The sequence below is a fragment of the Phascolarctos cinereus genome, unplaced genomic scaffold, assembly GCF_003287225.1.
Source record: "Phascolarctos cinereus isolate Bilbo 61053 unplaced genomic scaffold, phaCin_HiC Scaffold_5;HRSCAF=322, whole genome shotgun sequence".
NCBI classification, from domain to species: domain Eukaryota; kingdom Metazoa; phylum Chordata; class Mammalia; order Diprotodontia; family Phascolarctidae; genus Phascolarctos; species Phascolarctos cinereus.
In genome coordinates, this window is record NW_027555958.1 from 34,228,973 (window position 1) to 34,248,038 (window position 19,066).

The window sequence follows — 19,066 nt, forward strand, 5'->3', positions numbered from 1 at the left end:
TCAACTCCTCACCCCACATGTCTAATTAGTTTCCAGATCTTGCTGATTCTGTCTCTGTAACATCTCTCATATTTGACACCTTATTACTCACCCAGCTGCTACCTTAGTTCAGGTTTGCATCACTTCTTGCCTCAGCTATTACAGTAGTTTCCTCATTGGCCCCTGGGCTACTAGCCATACAGTGATTTTCCTTAAGCATGGGTCACTTCCATGTCATGTCCCTACTAAATAAATTTCAGTGCCTTTCTTTTGCTTCTAGGATCAAATATAGACCTCCAGTCTCATGTTTCCAAGTGCCTATTAGTTGGATTGGTCGAATTGGATGTCCTGTAGTCATATGAAACTCAACTTATGTAAACTGGATTCATCTTTTCCCCAGAACCCTCCCTCTGCTTAACTTTCCCTATTATGGTCGAGGGTGCTACCATCCTGCCAGTTACCCAGGCCTGCAACCTAGGTTTCATCTTCAACTCTTCACTCTCACTCAGTCTCCAGTTAGTTGTCAAGTGGTCTTGTTTTCTGCTTTAAATAACTTCTCTAGAATATATCCCCTTCTCTCCTCTGCCACTGCCATCACTGTAGTGCGCGCTGTCAGCATCTCACACCTGGACTGATGCTACATGTAGCATGCTGTTGGTCTTCTGACATTGTCTCCGTTCCAAACCATCTTCCACTCAGTTGTCAAATTGATCTTCCTATAAAATGCAGTTCTGACCATATTACTCACACACATGCATTCAGCAAACTCCAGTGGTTGACTGTTATCTCCAAGATCAAATACAAAATCCTCTGTTTGGCTTTTAGAGTCCCTTATAATCTGACCCTTTTATATCCTCCACGTTCTCTGAAATCCAGCGATACTGGCCTCTTTCATCTTAAAAGGACACTTCAAGTCTCACCTTCTTAAAGAGGCCTTTCCTCGTCCTCCTTAATCTTAGTACCTTCCCTTTGAGAGACTCCGTCCACCGCCCGCCGCCCCCCCCTTAGCCTGTATATATTTTATTTATACATAGTTGTTTGTGTATTGTTTTCCCCATTAGACCGTGAGGTATTTGAGAACAGGGACTGGGGGTTTTTTTCCCCTTTTTTGTTATCTCCATTACATAAAACATACTTGATCCTACAAAGTACTCTTCCTTGTTTACTTTGGGATCAAAACACCCTCTTCATAATGCCTGGGACTAGAGTGTCCCTGAGTTCCATTGCTCTGTTTCCTGTCTCCTGAGATTATTAACCATTGCTCCTGAAAGTTCTAGAATGGATTGCATGTTCTCAGGTCCTGATTGGCCATTTGCTCTTGAGATTCAGATAGAGACAGGAGGAAAAGGTGGTTGGTTTGCTGTTCCATTCTCCCACTTATTTTCCCCATGACAGAGACTTTGAGCATCTCTACTCCATCGAGCTGCCAGGGAAACAGTTGGACTTTCTGTCTTTCCAGTCACCGCCAGATGTAAAAAGCCAAGTTTCTCTTTCCAGGTTCTATAGTGGCATTCCCTGGGAGGCATGTGATCTGTAGTTCATTTTGATAGTTCCTGTCTTAAAACTCAGCTTGAGCAGTCTTTTACAAAGCGACTTTGGCTGCTAATTGTCCCAAACATTGCGGAGAGCCTTTTCATAAAATTGATTTTCCTTCTCAGGAAATATTGGGGGGGAGGGGGTGTGGGAGTTGCTTCAGATTCCTGCCATTTTAACCTTTGGCCTTTGCCAGCGTTTCCCTGATTTTCTGGCTTTGTTGTTGTTAGTGCTTCTATCTTAGGAGTCAGCTTGACTTTCAGTGTGGAAGGAGCCTGTATCTTTGCCAAGGGTGCCCCTACAGGAGGAAATTTGAGCTAAGGACAGGCAGGCTGGGATTCGGCCTTATACTCTGTGGAGGTGTCAGCTACCTTATCAGTTTGTCCAGGTGGCTAAAGGCAGACTTCCAGGTCTGAACAGGGATACAGGTGAGATAAGCGTGTTGCCTTATTCTGAGTACCAGGAGGTCTCTTTGCCCTGAAAGGCCATTTTCAAATATGGGCCAGACAAGTGGGATGAGGGAATCCCCAGATTCGGTTTACTTATTTGTGAACAAAGCTGGGCCTTCTCCTACTTATCTAAAAGTTGTTTGGCTTTTGAAGGTCACAAGTGGTCAGGAGGTGGCCTTGGGGAAACACTTCATTTCCTGACTCCGAGAAGCTTTTGACACTCTCCCTGATGCTGCAGATAATTTGAGACAGGATAGTAAAGCTGGGGTTCTCCCCAGCACCTTGTTCTACCTTTTTGGGGGGGAAAAGTCTCCTTAGTCCATTGAGATTGACCACAAGGAGACAGTGTTGTTTACCACTCTGGCCTATGACTTAGATGCCAGAATTTTTTCATCCTTCTCTGGCAGCATGAGGAGCCCCTATCCAAAATAACCAAGAGGTTCCAGAATTGGGAACTCATTCTTTAGTTGGGGCAGGTGAGAGGAAGCACAAATGCCAGATGGTCCCATTGGTGGATGAGGAGGTCTGAGGACAATTTGCCTCCAGAAGGAGTGATAGTTGTCACCTAACCATGTGAACAGGTAGTAATTTTCCACTGTTGAGCACACAGCTGGACTAGTTGAAATGTCTCTTTTGCCATAGTAACATTTGAGGGCCAACTTGCTCCTGCAGTTAGATAAATGGTAGGTAAATTTTTAATCAGCATACTGCTAATTAAATTGCATATTTGGAAAATCCTGGAGCTTGGGCATGCAACCTAGGAGTGAATATGGCCCAGCCTCTCCCAGGGACTTGCTAATATTTGTTGCCTTCTGTATCCTGACCATGTTTTCTTTTCTTATAGTGTGAGTGACTGCCCCATGTTATGTTGATGCTGGTCTGCCATGCTAGCCTGTCTGCCTGGGCCAAGTGACCTGTCCTTTCAGCTTCTCTCTCACACGCAGATGAACACTGGACTTCAGAAATGTAAGTTGTGTGGGCAGAACTGGACAGGGCTCCTCATACAGGCTTGAGGCAGAACTGAAAGCCAAATCTCCCCCAGATATTTAACCTAGGTTGTCAGTAACAGTGAGGAAACAGCTGCCAAGCATGAGGGACACACTGTAGGTTTCAGTGAGATCCACTGTGATGGAAAAATTTTCCAGACCTTATTTATTCCACTTGGTACCTTCCATGGCGGCTGTTTTTATGGGGCATCTGGGTGATGGAATGGATAGCATGCCAGGCCTAAGGCGGGAAGATCCAACTTCCTGAGTTCACATCTGGCCTCAGACACTTACTCGGTGTGTGACCTTGGGCAAGTCACTTAACCCTGCTTGCCTCAGTTTCCTCATCTGTAAAATGAGCTGGCAAACCACTCCAGTGTCTTTGCCATGAAAACCCCAAATGGGGTCATGAAGAATCAGCCAAGCTAGGTGGAAGTAGAGGGTGCAAATGAGGGTGCCTGTAGACCTCACCTGTGCTGGTGGCTTGTGCAGATGCTGATCCAGGAACTCCTTTCCCTTGGCCTTGCTCATTATGAGTCGGGGGTTAAAGCCATGGGGACATAGAAAGCAGAGTGTCCAGCATACTCATTTGGACACTTACAGCCCTTTCTGAGGCTGGCAGGCCACTGATTTTGGGCCTGGTGACTCCAAGGGGCACTGCCTGAGTTGTGTATACTTGAGGACAGGGTTGAGGTGCTCCAAACGAGAGGACCTCTAGTGAGGTTTCATTGTTCCCCCACACAGCCTGTTTTAGTTGTGGATATCTCTGATCGTTACTTTGTCCTTGTATGCAAAAGGATCAGCTTCATCTGTGCCAGTCTGTGGGAAAACTCTCCAGTCTCTGTGAGTTTTGTCAGAGGAACCTTTCCTCTTCCAGAAACAAATTAAATTGATCTCAGGCCAGCCAGCTACTGGTTAACCACATTGCAAAACCTGTGTGTGGTTAATGAAATTAGCTCTTGTTCCATGGTGGGACGGAAGTTACAGATCTTCATTTTGTAGTTTTGTGACATAGTGAAACAAGATTTGGCACACCAGCTTTCCCCCCAACCTATCTCTTTGAGACACAGTGATAGTTAAATGGGAAAAGGGTCTTGATTCCTATCATCCTTGCCTGAAAGGATAACTAACCCCCAAGTGAAGACCTCCAAGGAGGAAGAACCCTACCACCTTGTGGTGGAAGGTCTTGTTTCTCTTTTGGACACTCAGATGGTTAGAAAGTTTCTCCAGACATTAAACCAAAATTTACTTCCTTTAGTTGTTTCTTGCTCAGTCCTTTAGGGCCAAATAAGAGAGGTCAAATCTCTCTTCCATATATAATTGCCCTTCATATACTTAAAGACAACTCTTAACATCTCCCCCAGAGACTTCTTCAGCCTAACCACGTCAAGTTCCTTCAACTAATTTTCATGGGACCTGGGACTCAGGGCCCCTCACCGTCCTGATTGCCTCCAGCCTCTCAAGTGCCTTTATACTGTGATTCCCAAACCTCTCTGGACCTCACCCAGCAAAAGGGAACATCCCTTCACTTCTCCTGGAATCTGTGCCGTTCTTAATGCATCTCAAGATTTCTTTGCCTGCCTCATCTGCTGCTGACTCATTGAGTTTTAACTCCCCTAAAAATCTCCTGGTCTCTAGCTGACAAGCTACTATCTGACTGTGTTTCCCTAACTTTGTAACTGTGGAATCTTTCCTCAGTATCCTTCCCTTTTCCCCTTCCAGAGAGCCATCCAATAGAAAGACAAAAAAGAAAAAGAAAAAATCACATTACCCTGAAAAAATCTGAAAATCTGTGCAGTGTACAACACTCGTGGACCTCTCTCCTCTGAAAAGGAGTGTGTGTATGTGGGGGGTCTCCTCATACTTCTTTCAGGCTATGCTTGTTCTTAACACTTAGCAGCGTTCACTTTTTCTTTTTATTTGCTTATGGCTCTTCTTGTTTACTTTGTTGTAGTCATCTTTTTTTTTCCTGCTTCTTCTTACTTCTCTCTGCATCACTTCATGTAACTGCCTACCTATGCTTCTCTGTGTTTGTCACGTTTGCCCTTTCTGATGGCACAGTAATGTTCTATTACATTCACGTACAACCAATTGTTTAGTCTTCTTCAGTTGATGGACATCGACCTTGTTTCTACTTCTTTACTTTCACAAAAAGTGTTGCTAGAAATATGCTGGTGTATATATAAGCTTTCTTGTTGTTGATGGGACATAAGCCTAATAATGGAGTCTCTGGGTCAAAGGGTGTGGCCATCTTAGCGGATCAGATGTCACATTCACCCTCCTTGAATGCTGTCAGACCATGGTGCTACGGTGTTACAGGCGTTGGCTCCTGACTCTGCCATTAGCCATCTCTTAGCTTCGTGTCATCCTCTCATTTGATGAGTCCTCCGTCTACGCTTTGATTATCCAAGTCACTGAAGTACAATGTTCCAGCACACAGGACCTTCGGTTAAATTTTCAGATGGCTATAATTCTATTTGACCTGTTACAAATCCACTTAATTGTGTAATTGTGTAGTCCACCCTTTTCCATCTTTTGCACAAAAATAAGATATGTGATCAAATGCTGTGCTAAAATTTTGGTTTTATAGGTCAAATTCTCCGGATCCACTAGCTCACTGGCCCTTTCAAGTGTAAATCAGGTTCCATTTGGCCAGAGTAGCCCTTTGTAATGAATCACCACTTCCTTTTTTTTTTTTTTTAAAGGGAAGGGAGTAAGCGTTTTATAGCCTCTGCTGCGTCCTAATTTCTGGGCTGAGTGCATTGCAGGCACTATCTTATTTGGTCTCCACTGCCCTGTAAGTTGGGGGCTGCTCATATCACCATTTTGCAGTTGAGGAAACTTAAGACAGATTGAGATGACATGAGTTGCCCAGGGTTCCACATCTAGTGGTATCTGGAGACATCTGAATGTTTAGTGATCATCTACAATTAATGATCCTTTCTAGGATTTTACCAGGCATTGAAGTAGAGTTCACCAACGTATTGTTTACAGACTCTGTTCTTTTTCCTTTTTGGAAAATCAAGACATTGGCCCCTCTCCAGGCCTGTACTCTCAGGTTTCCTGGGATCTTTCAGGTATCATGATAACTCAGCATTCACATCTGCAGTTCTTTTTCAGGACCTGTTGCCTGTGGATCCTTTCTGGGCTGATTTCCCTTGTGGAATTTTAGTCCGTGCATGGGATCCTACTCACAGGTCTGTGAACCCTTTAAAATCTTTCCCCCAAAATTTAGAGTGTATTTCAGAGAATTCCCACTTTCTTCTTCTCTATCACAAAATCAAGGAGTGAATAGTCACTTGGCCCCAATGTGTTCATCATTTTCTGCACCAGATATTTGTTCTTCCCTGTTCATGAAAATCAGATCTAGTATGTATTTTGCCCTTGTTGGTTTCTCTGTCTTTTGAAAGACAAAAGTCTTCTTAGATCAAATCTGGGTTTGTCTAGATGTCTGATCATTTCAAGTCTTCATCATTTACTATATTCTACCAGTCTTGTTATCTGTTTCCTTAACTTGCTTATTTCTACTTTCTGCTCAGTGGTCTGGAATATCCTTTTGACAAAAATGTTTTCTTTTTAACCCTTCTCCAGTCTGCACCTGAACACTCTGTCATGCCCTGCCTCCTCCCACTCCCTTTCCTGGATTTTCCAATGTTGAGTAGACTGTTACACTGACAAAACTCTCCCACCCTGTTTACTGTTCTCTTTCTTCTGAAACCGACACCTTTTCAGAGCTGTATGCCAGTAGTGGGTTTTATCCCACCAAGTCTCAGTGATACTTAGGAGGTCAAACTTTCCTCTTTTTGTTAGTACCTTCAAGTCCTCTTGCCTATTTAAAGTGAAGTCATGGACTTTACTACTTATGACTTCTTTGGATTTTGTCTCCTGTGACCTTTCTTTTATTATAGCTACTCTCTATGGTATCTAGCTTTGGGGATGTACATAGACAGGCTTCTTCTTTCCTTCCACCTTAAAGCTGCTCCCTTCTTCTTCTCCTTAATTAGATTTACAAAATGCCAGGCAACCACATTCTTATCATCCTTTGTGAAGGTAGGGAATATGTCATCTTTAAGCCACGGTCCAGAAGTCCAAATCATGTTCTCAAAATATACCTTCTGTTTCACAGAACTTTAGGGCCAACTGTTCACTTCTCAAATTAATTTTTCTCTTCTTTATCTCTTGACTTCAGTGGCCATCAGTAAGGAAAAATGTAACCTATGCTTTTTTTCTCCACTACTTAATAGTATTTTATTTTTTCCAATTACATGCAAAGATAGTTTTCGGCATTCCCTTTTACCAAGATTTTGAGTTCCAGTTCTTTTTCTGTCTCCCCTCCCCAAGATGGCATGCGATCTGATATAGGCTGTACGTGTACAATCATATTAAACATATTTCTACATTAGTCATGTTATGAAAGAAGAATCAGAACAAAAGGGAAGAACTGTGAGAAAGAAAAAAAAAGAGAGAGAAAATAATTTGCTTTGGTCTGCATTCAGACTCCATACATAGTTCTTTCTCTGGATGTGGATAGCATTTTCCATCATGAGTCTTTTGGAGATGTCTTAGATCCTTGCATTGCTGAGAAGAGCTAAGTCTGTCAAAGTTGGTTATCCCACAGTGTTTCTGGTATTGTATATAATCTCTTCCTGATTCTGCTCACTTCACTCAGCATCAGTTCATGTAAATCTTTCCAGGTTTTTCTGAAACCTGCTTGCTCATCATTTCTTATAGAACAGTAGTATTTATTCCATTACATTCATATACCACAACTTGTTTAGCCAGTCCCCAGTTGATGGGTATCCCCTCAAATTTTCAATTCTTTGCCACCACGAAAAGAGCTGCTATAAATATTTTTGTACATGTGGGTCCTTTTCCCATTTTTGTGATCTCTTTCAGATACAGACCTACAAGTGGTATTGCTGGGTCAAAGGGTATGCAGTTTTATTGCCCTTTGGGCAGAGTTCCAAATTGCTCTCCAGAATGGTTGGATCAGTTCACAACTCCACCAGCAATGCATTAGTGTTCCAGTTTTCCCACATCTTCTCCAACATTTATCACTTCCCTTTTCTGTCACGTTAGCCAATCTGATAGGTGTGAGGTGGTTCCTCAGTGTTGTTTTAATTTGCAATTTCTCTAATCAAGAGTAATCCTAGAGCATTTTTTCATATGACTATATATAGGTAACCTGTTTTTCTGTGGTTTTCACTTTCTTATGACTTCATAACCATTGGCAACATTTTTAGGTTCCTTTGGGCAGTACGTCTGTGTCCATGAAACACCAGGACATAGTTGTCAACCATTCTGAGAAGTGTAAGAATTTTCTCCTTTTCTGTCTTGGATAAATGTCTTGGGAAGACCTTTAATGACCAGGTAGACAAGTAGGTACCTCAGGGGAGAGGTTGATGAGGGGAAGAGGCAGGGCAAGGAGCCCCACATTCTTTTCTCTTCTTTCCCTTTCTGGGTAATCTCTCAGGTGACAGCTTCTCTGAGGGCTGTAAAATTTCCTCGAAGACGAACAGCTTTCCTTTTTGCCATAGGATATTCTTCCACTCTCCAGCCCCCTGACAAAGATCAAGTTTGCCCTTTTCCAGCTGGGATCTCTTATTTCCCCATTGATTTGCCTGATTCTCTTTCCTTTAGGAATGCCCATTGTTCTTAAGAACCTTCAGTGTGAAGGCCATTCCTGCAGTCCCTTCCCCATTGGGAAGGAGGCCAGTTTACACTTGGAAGGAGGAGAGTCTTTTGGCTGCACCAGTAATAGAAACGTTGCACAATTTTAGAGAGTCACATTTCAAGATGTGAGGTCTGAGGTTATCTCCTCCAAACCCTGTGTTGTGCTTTACATTTCTGTTTAATGTGGAAAATGAGACCGAGAGGTTGGGTGACTGCAGAGGTCACCGAGAGCCAGAATTTGAACCAGCTCCTCTGGCTCAAGATTTAGCACCATTTTTCTGTGCCATATTGCAACAAATTAAGTTCCTGCAAAACGTAACCCTGCTCCTTGTCCATGCTGATGGAGATTTCTGGCCTTGTTTTGCTGGTTCTACTTGTCAGTGTTTCTCCCTCCCCTCTGAGCAGATTTGTAATAACTTGTCATCCCCATCTCACTTCCTTTCCTGGCTTCCAGCAGCTCCACAGCTTCGATCGATCAGCTGTCTGTCTGACCAGCTTTCCCCACCCACCAACCCACTGGACCTATTTGTGCAGTAAACCTGGTGCTTGGTTCTGCTTTCCTTGGTTTTCTGCCTGGTCGGCTACTTTTTCCTTTTCCTTCCTGAGTCTCTCTCACCTGGTCCTCGTCCTCACTTTTTAATCTTCTTGAAACTTTTTCCTCCATCCTTTTTCACAGAAGTGGGAAGTAGATTTGGACCTTGAAGTTTTCCTTCCTCCAGAAATTTAATTATTGACCTCACAAGTCTAAATCCCTCTAAATTTCTGCACAGTTTTCTTAATTCACGTCCTCTCCGAGCCTGAACTTTCTACTCCCCTGCCCCATAGCTTTGTAACCCTTGTGCCCACCTCCTTGGCTTCCGAGTTGGAGATAGGCCAGATGGGGGTCTCTCTTCTCTGACCTTTTTTCATTCCCTCTGGTAGCATCATTTGGGAGGGGATGCAGGGCCCATGGGAGAATGAGGAGCAGTACAAAAGTCCTTCCAGAATCTGTAGGTCTGTTGGAGGACCTGATGTCCCCCCAGGCCAGTCCACCGAAAGAGAGCAGAGCTTTCACTTCCCCCATCACTCTCACCCTGGTCACTCAAGCCTTCTTAAAGATGCTTGCTCAGAAAGGAGACAATTTCTAGGTTCTCCATCGTCCTCTCCCTCCAAAGAAATTTCCACATGCCCTTGGATTTAAAAAATAACAGTGCTGCCTATGTGATAGGGCACCTGTCCTTCCTCTTCTCTGTGTGATGGTACCAAGGACAGCCACCTGCTGGTTTTACTCTTACGCCTGTCTGTTTTTTCAGCGGGTCTCCTCCTCCCAGACCAGAGTTCTCCCTCTCCTCGTTAAAAGTGCTAGACTGCGTGAGGCCCTCACGTGGTTTGGCTGTGCTGTTGAGGCTGTGTTTGGGGCCCAGAGTTCTTGGCCTGTCTTTGCCATTAACTGGCCTGTGGCTGTAAGCAGGTGTTCTGTGGACCTGTGTTTCCTCATTTGTTAGACGATTTCTGAATTCATTTTCAGTTCTTGCACCCTCTGTAGACTTTGTCTCACACCAGTAAAGCACCTTATGTTTCCTCATTTGAACTTCACAAAGCCTTGGTGCGGTAGGTAATGGAGGGTGACATTGTCTCTGTTTTATAGGTGAATAAGCAGATTCCCCCTAAGCCAAATCACTGGCCCAGAGTCCCCCAGTTGCTGTGTAGAGGTGGGGTTCAAACAGGGGCCCCTCGATGGTTTATTCTAGTCATTTTGAGCCCCATTACACCATCTGCCTTTGAAAAAAGGCTACAGTTCATTATAGATTGGCTCTCCTGGAAGGATTCGCTAGTTTAATATCATGGGTGTGCCTTCCACTTGTCTTGGCACCAGATACTGCCATAGACGCTATTATGACTCCAGTGTCTTACGGCCAAAGAATTAGTGAACATTTTTTTAAATAAACAGCTCTCTTTTTCTTTCTTTTCTGTGCATAGTAGGAAATAACCAGTGCAGATGACCTTATCAGCCGGAGTTATCTCATAACCCAGCAGATAGCAGAAATAAGACTTAAGAAGTCTTCTTTCTCCCAGGTTTGGTTTTCCTTCAACAGACCTCTTCTTCTGGAGTGGCTTTTAATGGCATCATAAGCAGCAATAGCGTGTCAAACTGTAGTTTCTACCAAGTTGTTTTTAAAGTTCCCCTTCTCTCAGCCACTGGAAAGGGACCGATTAGACTGGTTAGAGTCTCACCACTTTGTCACCATGTGCTGCTTTTGCCTCTCTGCTCACTGCCATGGTCATCACTGGAACATTAGTGACTGAAATCAGAGAATCCCCAAACTGACTATTTTAGACACTGATTTCAGGCTTCTAGATGAAACCTCGTTACTCTCTGTACTGTTGAACCCTCTCCTGTTATGCCTCATTGCTAACCCTAATCCCACTACTCAATTTTCACTGGTAGCTGCTGTATTGTCATTTTCCTTCTTTTTTAAAAAAAAATTTGATTCATTTTGAACTTAAATACAAAAAGACTGAGAGGATTCAGTACAAAACTATGCATTTCCATTTCAAAATGTTTACCTTTTGTTTTTAATATGTTTACCTTTTTTTAAAAAATGTATTTTCTAAGGCTAGCACCTCATCTTACCACCTGGCTGCCTTTTTGGGGAGGCCCCAGAAGCAATGACAAAGTCAGACGTACCAGAGAAGAGGCAGGGAAGCAGCTCTGAAGTCACACAGTGGTGCTGACTTCGATGCCCCAGTAAACTCAGGGTGCCTATTTGTTGGTGGGAGTTGGGGGAACTGTCTTCTACTTCCCAGCTTGACTTGTCCTTTCCAGAGAAGAGGTGGAACTATTGAGTTTGGGAGGTTAAATTTGGGCGCAGCTTTTTTTCAGACTCTATTCCCCTTTCTTTTCTGAAATCAAACACAGGCAAGAACTAGTGATTTCTTAATTCCAGAAAAAGAAGCAGTTAATATACTGGAAGTCAGAAGACCCAATTCTGAAGCTCTTAGTGACCTCATTCCTCTTGGAGTAGGCTGCCTGCCTGCCTCTCTCCCCCCCCCCCCAGTCTGTCCCTCTCTCTGTCTCTCTCCCTCTCCCTTACTCACTCTCTCTTTCCATTCCTGGAGGTCCCCCCTTCACTACAGACAGAAAGAGTAAACCAGTTGCATCTCTTTCTTGCCAACACCACACACCTTTCCCCAAAGGTGAGAGATCCCAGGTAAACGGGGGAAAAAATTTTTTTTTGATTAGGCAGTGGGGTTAAGTGACTTGCCCGGGATTACACAGCTAGTAAGTGTTATGTGTCTGAGGCCGAATTTGAACTCAGGTCCTGATTCCAGGGCCAGTGCTCTCTATCCACTTCACCATCTAGCTGCCCCCTAAACTAAATTTGATTGACAAAGTGTCCTGGTGACTTTTAATTGTATGTATTGGAAATTGGTCTATTGTGAAAAGTTCTTCCCAGAATTGGCCTGCCTGTCTGGGATCTAGCAAGCCTGTTCTGTAGTGGCCTTTGAAGAAACCGCACCCTAAGTTCATTACAAAGCAGGGCTTTTCTCATGTGTGGTGCATCAAGGCAGGTCACATTATGAAGATTAGCTTCTAATACCTGGCTTAAGGTGGATTCCTCAAAACAACAGCTGCAGCTTCTCAAACTTGGTGTGATAAACTCAACCTGCACTTGTGGCCATTCTTGACCTTATGGCCTGTGATCTTTAACTCTCAGACCCCTCTTCCTCTCCAGCCCCACCCCGCCCCCACCTCTTCTCATTTCCTGTTGGCTTCTGACCCCCCTACTCCCCCACCTCACCCCCCATTGCTGATGAAATCAATGGAGGAGCCGAGGCTGGAGAAACTGATCCGTGTGTGTGTGTGTGTGTGTGTGTGTGTAATGATTGCCCTCCCCAGGACCAGGTTTCTCTGAACCAGGCCATCAGAGGAAGTGAAGGAGTGTTCATGCTAATTTAGAGCCAGCCAGCTCTTGCACCTGCAGGCTGTAGGCCCCCTCAGGAGGGGATGCCAGCAGTTAAGCATTGCTTTTTCCACTGAACTTGTGCTGTGGTGCTCAGTTGGAATTGTAAACCCCATAGGTGTACAGAGCCCAGGTGCTGGAGCCGATAACTTCCTATTTCTGCAGCAGGCTACACTTCTTGATGCTTAAGTTGGGCTCCTTTACCTCTTGAGAGCCACAGCCCCCTGTACATTTTTTTTTTTCAGTCTTGGTACATACATACCCTTTTCCAAAATTGATGAAAACAACAAATACTTAATTGAACACTTGCTTTTGGCTTGTAGGCTTATTTCTAAAGCTCTGTGGCCTCCTCCGTCTATCTCTTATGCCTGCCATTGGGAATTCTGCATTAAACCTAGTGTCCTTGCCCATCCATGTACCTAACTCCCTGTTTGGAAAGCGTACAGTTTTTGAGCTGATTCTACCAGTTAGCAGTCATTAGAAGGAAGAAGAGTTTCTGAAAGGTTGTGAGTCACTCTTTTCCTTTTCCCCCAGCTCAGGAGCCCAGTGCCGTTCAGGTTAACTTGTAACCTGGCAGTGGGGTTGTGTTGATTGGGGCCAGGCCACCTGGATTGAGCTGGGTTGAGGTCCACTCTGAAGCCATTCCACAGCCTAGTCATTCATTAAACTTTAATTAAGCACCTGTTCTTTCCATTGGGTTGTCCCACAGACTACATGCTTTTGGAGGCTTAGGCGAAGGAAGCCCTACCTCAGAGATGATAGAAAGAAGAGAGGGCATTGGGGCTGAGCAGCCTTCTCCAGAGGCCCCTGCTCTGACATGTTCTTCCCAGAGCCTTGCTCCCTCTCAGCCCCTTCCCAGTGACCACTTCTCCTCCCTGTGGGAGGCAGTGGGATATAAGAACAGAAACTATTAAGGTGAAGGAAGCCCTTTGAGCAGGTAGTGCTGTGTTTCCACAGGAAGACAGATTGTGTTTTTTCTCTTTTGGAAAAATGGCAGCTAATGAGGGCTCAGTTGGACCAGGACTGTTAGAGGGTCCTCCTTATGAGATATCACCCCCTTCACCCATCCCCCTGTCCGTCGTGCTGGTATAGAGTAGCTTTTGTCCAGACAGTAGGAAGCTGAGCCTCGGCTCTGAGAGTGAAGGGGAGGTCACACTGTGCTCATGCCCTGTCTTTGGCATCGTACAGAGCCAGAGGGGAGAGAAGTTTTCCCACTTGTCGAGGTGTCCCAGAACTCCCTCCCAAGACTCCTGATTCCTTCCTTTTGTAGAAAAGGGAAGAGCTTCCCTGAGCTATGGCTGCCTCCCTTCAGCCTAGGTTCCTCCATCAGGAGCACCAGCGTAGATGTGGAGAAGCCACCTCACCCCAGCTTTGCAGCTGACTCCTGAGCCAGGCTCTAGAACATAGGAACGCTTCCTTTGTGTTTGTTCCTGCAAGAGGAGGTTAGTGTGTCATCGTGTGTAGAGCCCGGTCTTGCTCAAAAGCCCTGGGACAACATCGTGCTTCAGGGAAATCCTGTCTCCTTCTTTCGCCTTGCTTTGAGTGACACGCTCTTCAGGGCTCACGCAGGGCTTCGAGGTGGGCAGAAGCCAGAGGGGCTGGTGTGGTTGCCTTGGCATTGATGAGCTCCTCTCTTCCTCCGTCCTTTCCCTGTCCTCCTGTCCCCCCCACTTCCCCTTTGTCTCTCTCACTCTGTCTACAGGGGACACTACACAGAAAATGAGAACTGCTCACTACCCCACCCCAGCCGAGTTGGATGCGTATGCTAAGAAGGTCGCCAACAATCCACTGACTATAAAAATCTTCCCCAACAGCGTAAAGGTTCCCCAGCGGAAACACATCCGTCGTACCGTGAACGGACTCGACACGTCGACCCAGCGCTACAGTCCGTACCCAGCCCAGGCCCCCGCCAAGGCCGGCCTGCTAGCCATTGTCAAAGTGCCGGCCAAAAGCGTCGTCAGAGACTTTGACGGCTCCCGTGTCCGGCCGCTCCCAGAGGCCATCATGAACCCCCCGTCGGCCCCGTACGCCGCACCTAGCACTTTAACCCATCCCCCAGGCCCTGGCCCGCCAGCAGGCCCTGCAGCACGCACAGACGCCGGCTCACGCCCCGCCTCAGACGCTGCCGCACCCTCAGGGTATCCCACAGTCCCAGGCGCTGTCCCATTCCCAGAGCCTCCGGCAGGGCCTGGGCCCCCCTCAGCCTCTGGCCCACCCCCCCGACCATGGCTCACCAGGGCCTGCAACACCCCCCCAACCCCTTGCTGCAGCCAGGTTTGCATGGAGGCCGGAAGATGCCCGACGCAGACGCCCCACCGAATGTGACCGTGTCTACCTCAACTATTCCCCTCTCCATGGCAGCCACTCTGCAGCAGACTCAGCCCCCGGACCTGAGCAGCATCGTACATCAGATCAACCAGTTTTGCCAGACGAGGGCAGGCATCAGCACTACCTCCGTGTGCGAGGGGCAGATCGCCAACCCCAGCCCCATCAGCCGCAGCCTGCTCATCAATGCGAGCGCTCGAGTGTCGACCCACAGTGTCCCTCCTCCTCTGCCTTCCTGTGTGGTCAACCCCGTGGATCCCACTGTCGCCACAGCGATGCCCGCCTCTGGTGCTGTCAACCTGCCTATGGTGGGCATCAACCGGGCGACGGTTGGCTACCCCAGCGACCTCAAGCCAGTGGCCTGGAACCAGCACCAGTTGGCCCACTTGCAGCAAATGTGCGGTGAGGCTGGTGGCAGCTCTGCCAGTGGCCTGCCAAGCAAGCTTCCTTCGGGGCGAGAAATGGTAGGGCCAGGTTTTACGGGCAAGGTGCCCACTTACCCACAAGAACTTTGCATGGGCCAGCCCTTCCACCTGAAACCGCCCTTGGAGAAACCAACCCCGTCCCCACCTGTCAATGGCCCGGCGGCCCCACTGGCCTACCCCAATGGGCATTATTTTCAACCCCTGTGGAACAACATTCTGCCCACACCCAACAGCGACAGCTCCGGCTCACAGGACCTCACCATGCCCTTCCATGGTGGGCAGCCTACAGGTGCACCCCTCGACTGTGCCGCGGCTGGGGCCCACTATCGTGCCGGCACCTCGGCCAGCACGGTGCCTGGCCAGAACAGCTTGATGCAAACAGTGGATTACCTGAGTGGGGACTTCCAGCAGGCCTGCTTCCGTGAGCAGAGCCTGGCTATGCTGAGCAAGGCCCACCGCCCTACCGGCAGCCGGGCCCCGGAACCTGCAGATAGTCGGAATCTTCATATTCAGCACCCTGGCTATAGATAGGTGCCATTGTTGAGACACAACATACACACAACAGACACACAGACACATGAGGTTTAGTCTTAACTCGGAGTGAATTGTTTTTAACTTTCATAATTCCTTTGTGATCTTTCTAATTCACTACCGTAGGGAGGGCTGCTGTTGCCTCACAGGGTGGACACCTTTGTCCTTCACCTTTCTGCCCAATGCCCAGTGTCAGCTTCTTAGTTTTAGAACATCTCAGAACAGGGTTTTCCCTTGGTTTCACTGCCCACCCACCGTCAGTTTCCTCCACGCACCTTAGCATGTCCTCTCTTCCTCCAGTTTGCACAGTAAGCTTGGCTCTCTTGTTTTAGCAGACTCTTTCCACCATCTGTGCTCTCTCTTCTCTTTCCATTCTTCACCTCCCTCCCCACCAACATTCTCCCTGTCTTAAGATAGTGGTGCCCACTGACGGAACTGCCCCAGGGCTACAATGGCCCCCTAGACCCAAAATTTCTGAGCTTGGCTTCTTCTCTGCTTCCCTTCCACCTTTGCAATGGGCTAGATTTCTCAGACCCTCAGAAAACTGTAACATCCCAGCCCAGCTCGTGATTCTCGTTTAACTTCAGGGTCTCTGCTGGGGCCTGTGGTGGGCTTATCACCACTCACAGGAAGTGTTCAAACACTGCCCAGTAAGGACCACAAATCTAAGACCTTCCAAAATCTGCTGTTACTGGTGTTTTTATGCCTGATGCCCTGGTCCTGTTCCTCCTGAAAAGCAACGGATCCTGGAGGAAGGATCCGTTTGTCCCTCCCCAGCCTGCTAATCTGATTTCTCCCACACCCCTTCCTCACTGGGATCAAGGAAGATCACACTGGAATTTGGAGTTAAAAACAACCTCCCCCACCCCAATTTAAAACAAGTAAAATACATTTGGTTCTTTCTCTATCCACTGGCTAAGACTACTGCTCTATACTGTACGTTTTAATGTAACGTTTTGTATGAATGTAGTGTGGCTTTGAGTAGCACTGTGTGTGAGTGGCCCCGAGGGCACGTCCACCCACTAGCCCCCTCCAATCAAAGAAGGAAAAGAAAAAAAACAAAAACACAAAGCCTTAAGCTCTGAACTCTTTCTTTACCAAACAAACAGGAGCATGGTTTTAGTATCTGGAGACCTACCGATTTCTGAAATGACCTTCCCCTGCCTGTCACCTTGCCCAGCACACACACATATGTGCGCACACACACGCATACACATACACACACTCACTCCCACACACAGACATATACACTCACTCACCTTTTGCGATCAAGTAGCTTCTAGTTGTTTAAAGACTTTTTAAATGTTTTCCGTCACTGAAAACGTAGATGACGTTTCTTTGTAACAATTTACTTGTTTCTCCCACCCTTCACCCCTTTGAGTCTAGTCCCTAGTTGGTCTGTAATTGGTTTTCTTTTCCCTGAGTTTCTGAGTTTTGCCATGTGCCACACAGACTCTCTTCTCCGTCCTGCCCCTCCCCTGCTCCCCCTCCTCCTGCATCTCGGGGTCAGTGTGAGCTGATGACGTCCTTATTTAAGAGTTGAGGGTTTGGGTCTGCTACCCACTGTTGTCTAGCAAGAAACTCCTTTAGTGAGCTGAAGCAATGTGACTGAAGACTGGTTTTTTAAATTATGTGTTGGCGAGTTGCCTTATATTTAAGAAAAGAAAAAAAGAAAAAAATGCCTGATTGTGTTATGCCAAATGATGATCCAACATGAAGTCCTAATTTATTGTTTCTGATTGTTCTCCTGCAGTCTGTGTGAAAACTGGTCAGGGCCCCCTCGGGGCCCACAGAAGCACTGGAGGCTTGTCTTTCACCATCTTTGCCAAGATGTCTCCCTCCTCCCCCGTCCCCACCCCAAACTACTCTCTGTCAAAGCCAGGTTTCAGTGTCCCCTCCCTCTCCCACAGGCTCCCTTAGGCAAGCAAGATGACACTTTGTCAGCTCTCCCTTCTTCCCCTCCCGGCCAGAACAGCAGTGGCTCTCTCCAGGCTCACGCCCGTTTTAAGAAGTCAGACTGGAACTGACCTGTTGGGCATTGAAGCCAAACCGTCCAAGCTCAAGTCCTTCTCCTGGTGCAGGGACACAGGGGGCTGAACCACTGGGCTCCTCCAATGTCTACGGATCATGTACTGTGAACCCCCGGCCCCTCCTCCAGCCCCTTTTTCGGGGATTGTGGAGAGAGCAGGCGAGTCTCTTCCCCCCCCCCCCACCCCCACCCCACCAGCAATAAGGGTCCAACATGAGGCTGCCTCACACCCGCCTGCTCTGGCCCAGGGAGAAATGGGTTCCCCGCCCATGTTCGTAAACTGTAGCATTACCTGCCCCCTTCACCTGGGCTGACACGTGGGTGTAATGGGGGGGGGGGTGTGACTACTTATGACTAGTAAAAATCTAGCCTTCTTACCTTGTCCTATTTATTTAATGCTGTGAATGTTTGAGGTGGATTTTATTTTCTGGTTAGAACAGTTTCCAGTGTCGGGATTTATATAGCCAATTCAGGAAAAGAGGTTCCTCTGGAGACAGCCCAGGCCACCTCTTTCTTTTGGGGAGAGGTCTTCAGATTTTCATCCCATTACTTTGTGTCTTCCACACAGAAGACCCCTTTTGGCTCCACAACTACTGAGTGGGTCCAGCACAGCCAGGGCAGAGAGAACAGTCCCCTGATGATTGCGGCACCCCCATCTCCTCCCCTGCCAGGGCTGTTAGGGTTCTGACTGTCACAGGGCTTCGTTTAGGGGAGCAACATACGACTGGCTGTTCTAACGAACCCCGGTCGGCTTTGGGGTTCTTCAGGACACATGACTTTGTCACTGCTGGGCAGGCCTCCCAGAGGCCCTGTGGGAGGGCCAGGCTTCTTGAGGTGGACCCTGTGACAGCTGCTGTAATCTCATGAAAACAAACCCCTTCTGGTTATATGAAGCTGCTTCTCATGTGCTACGGGTATAAACTAGAAAACCTTTTTTTTTTTAATTTGTCTGCAGGAAAATTAAAAAAAATAAAAAAAAAAAGCAAAGCCAAAAAAAGTGTCAACTCCCCCTTTGTGCTCCGTCTACAGTGTCTGATGGTCCCGGATTGGGCGTGAAGGAGGGTGGTGTTGGAAGGGCCCACTGCTGACTGAGACCTTACTGTGCTTGAAGTAAGAGGGACTGGCTCCTCCTCAGTAGTAATCTGCACAGAGAGGTACAAAACCCATTGAGATCCCATCTCTGGTTCCTCAC

The 19,066-nt window shown here is 47.0% G+C and overlaps 1 protein-coding gene across 1 annotated transcript; it reads left to right on the plus strand.

Annotated features, from left to right (window-relative positions):
• Positions 1 to 1,302: 1,302 nt before the first annotated feature.
• Positions 1,303 to 18,481, plus strand: FAM222B (family with sequence similarity 222 member B). Its single transcript, XM_020963209.2, is given in 5 exon segments — positions 1,303 to 1,450; positions 2,806 to 2,927; positions 14,267 to 14,618; positions 14,620 to 14,778; positions 14,780 to 18,481. Coding segments are annotated over 4 exon segments (1,659 nt in total). The 5' UTR covers positions 1,303 to 1,450; positions 2,806 to 2,845; the 3' UTR covers positions 15,846 to 18,481.
• The last annotated feature ends 585 nt before the right edge of the window (positions 18,482 to 19,066 follow it).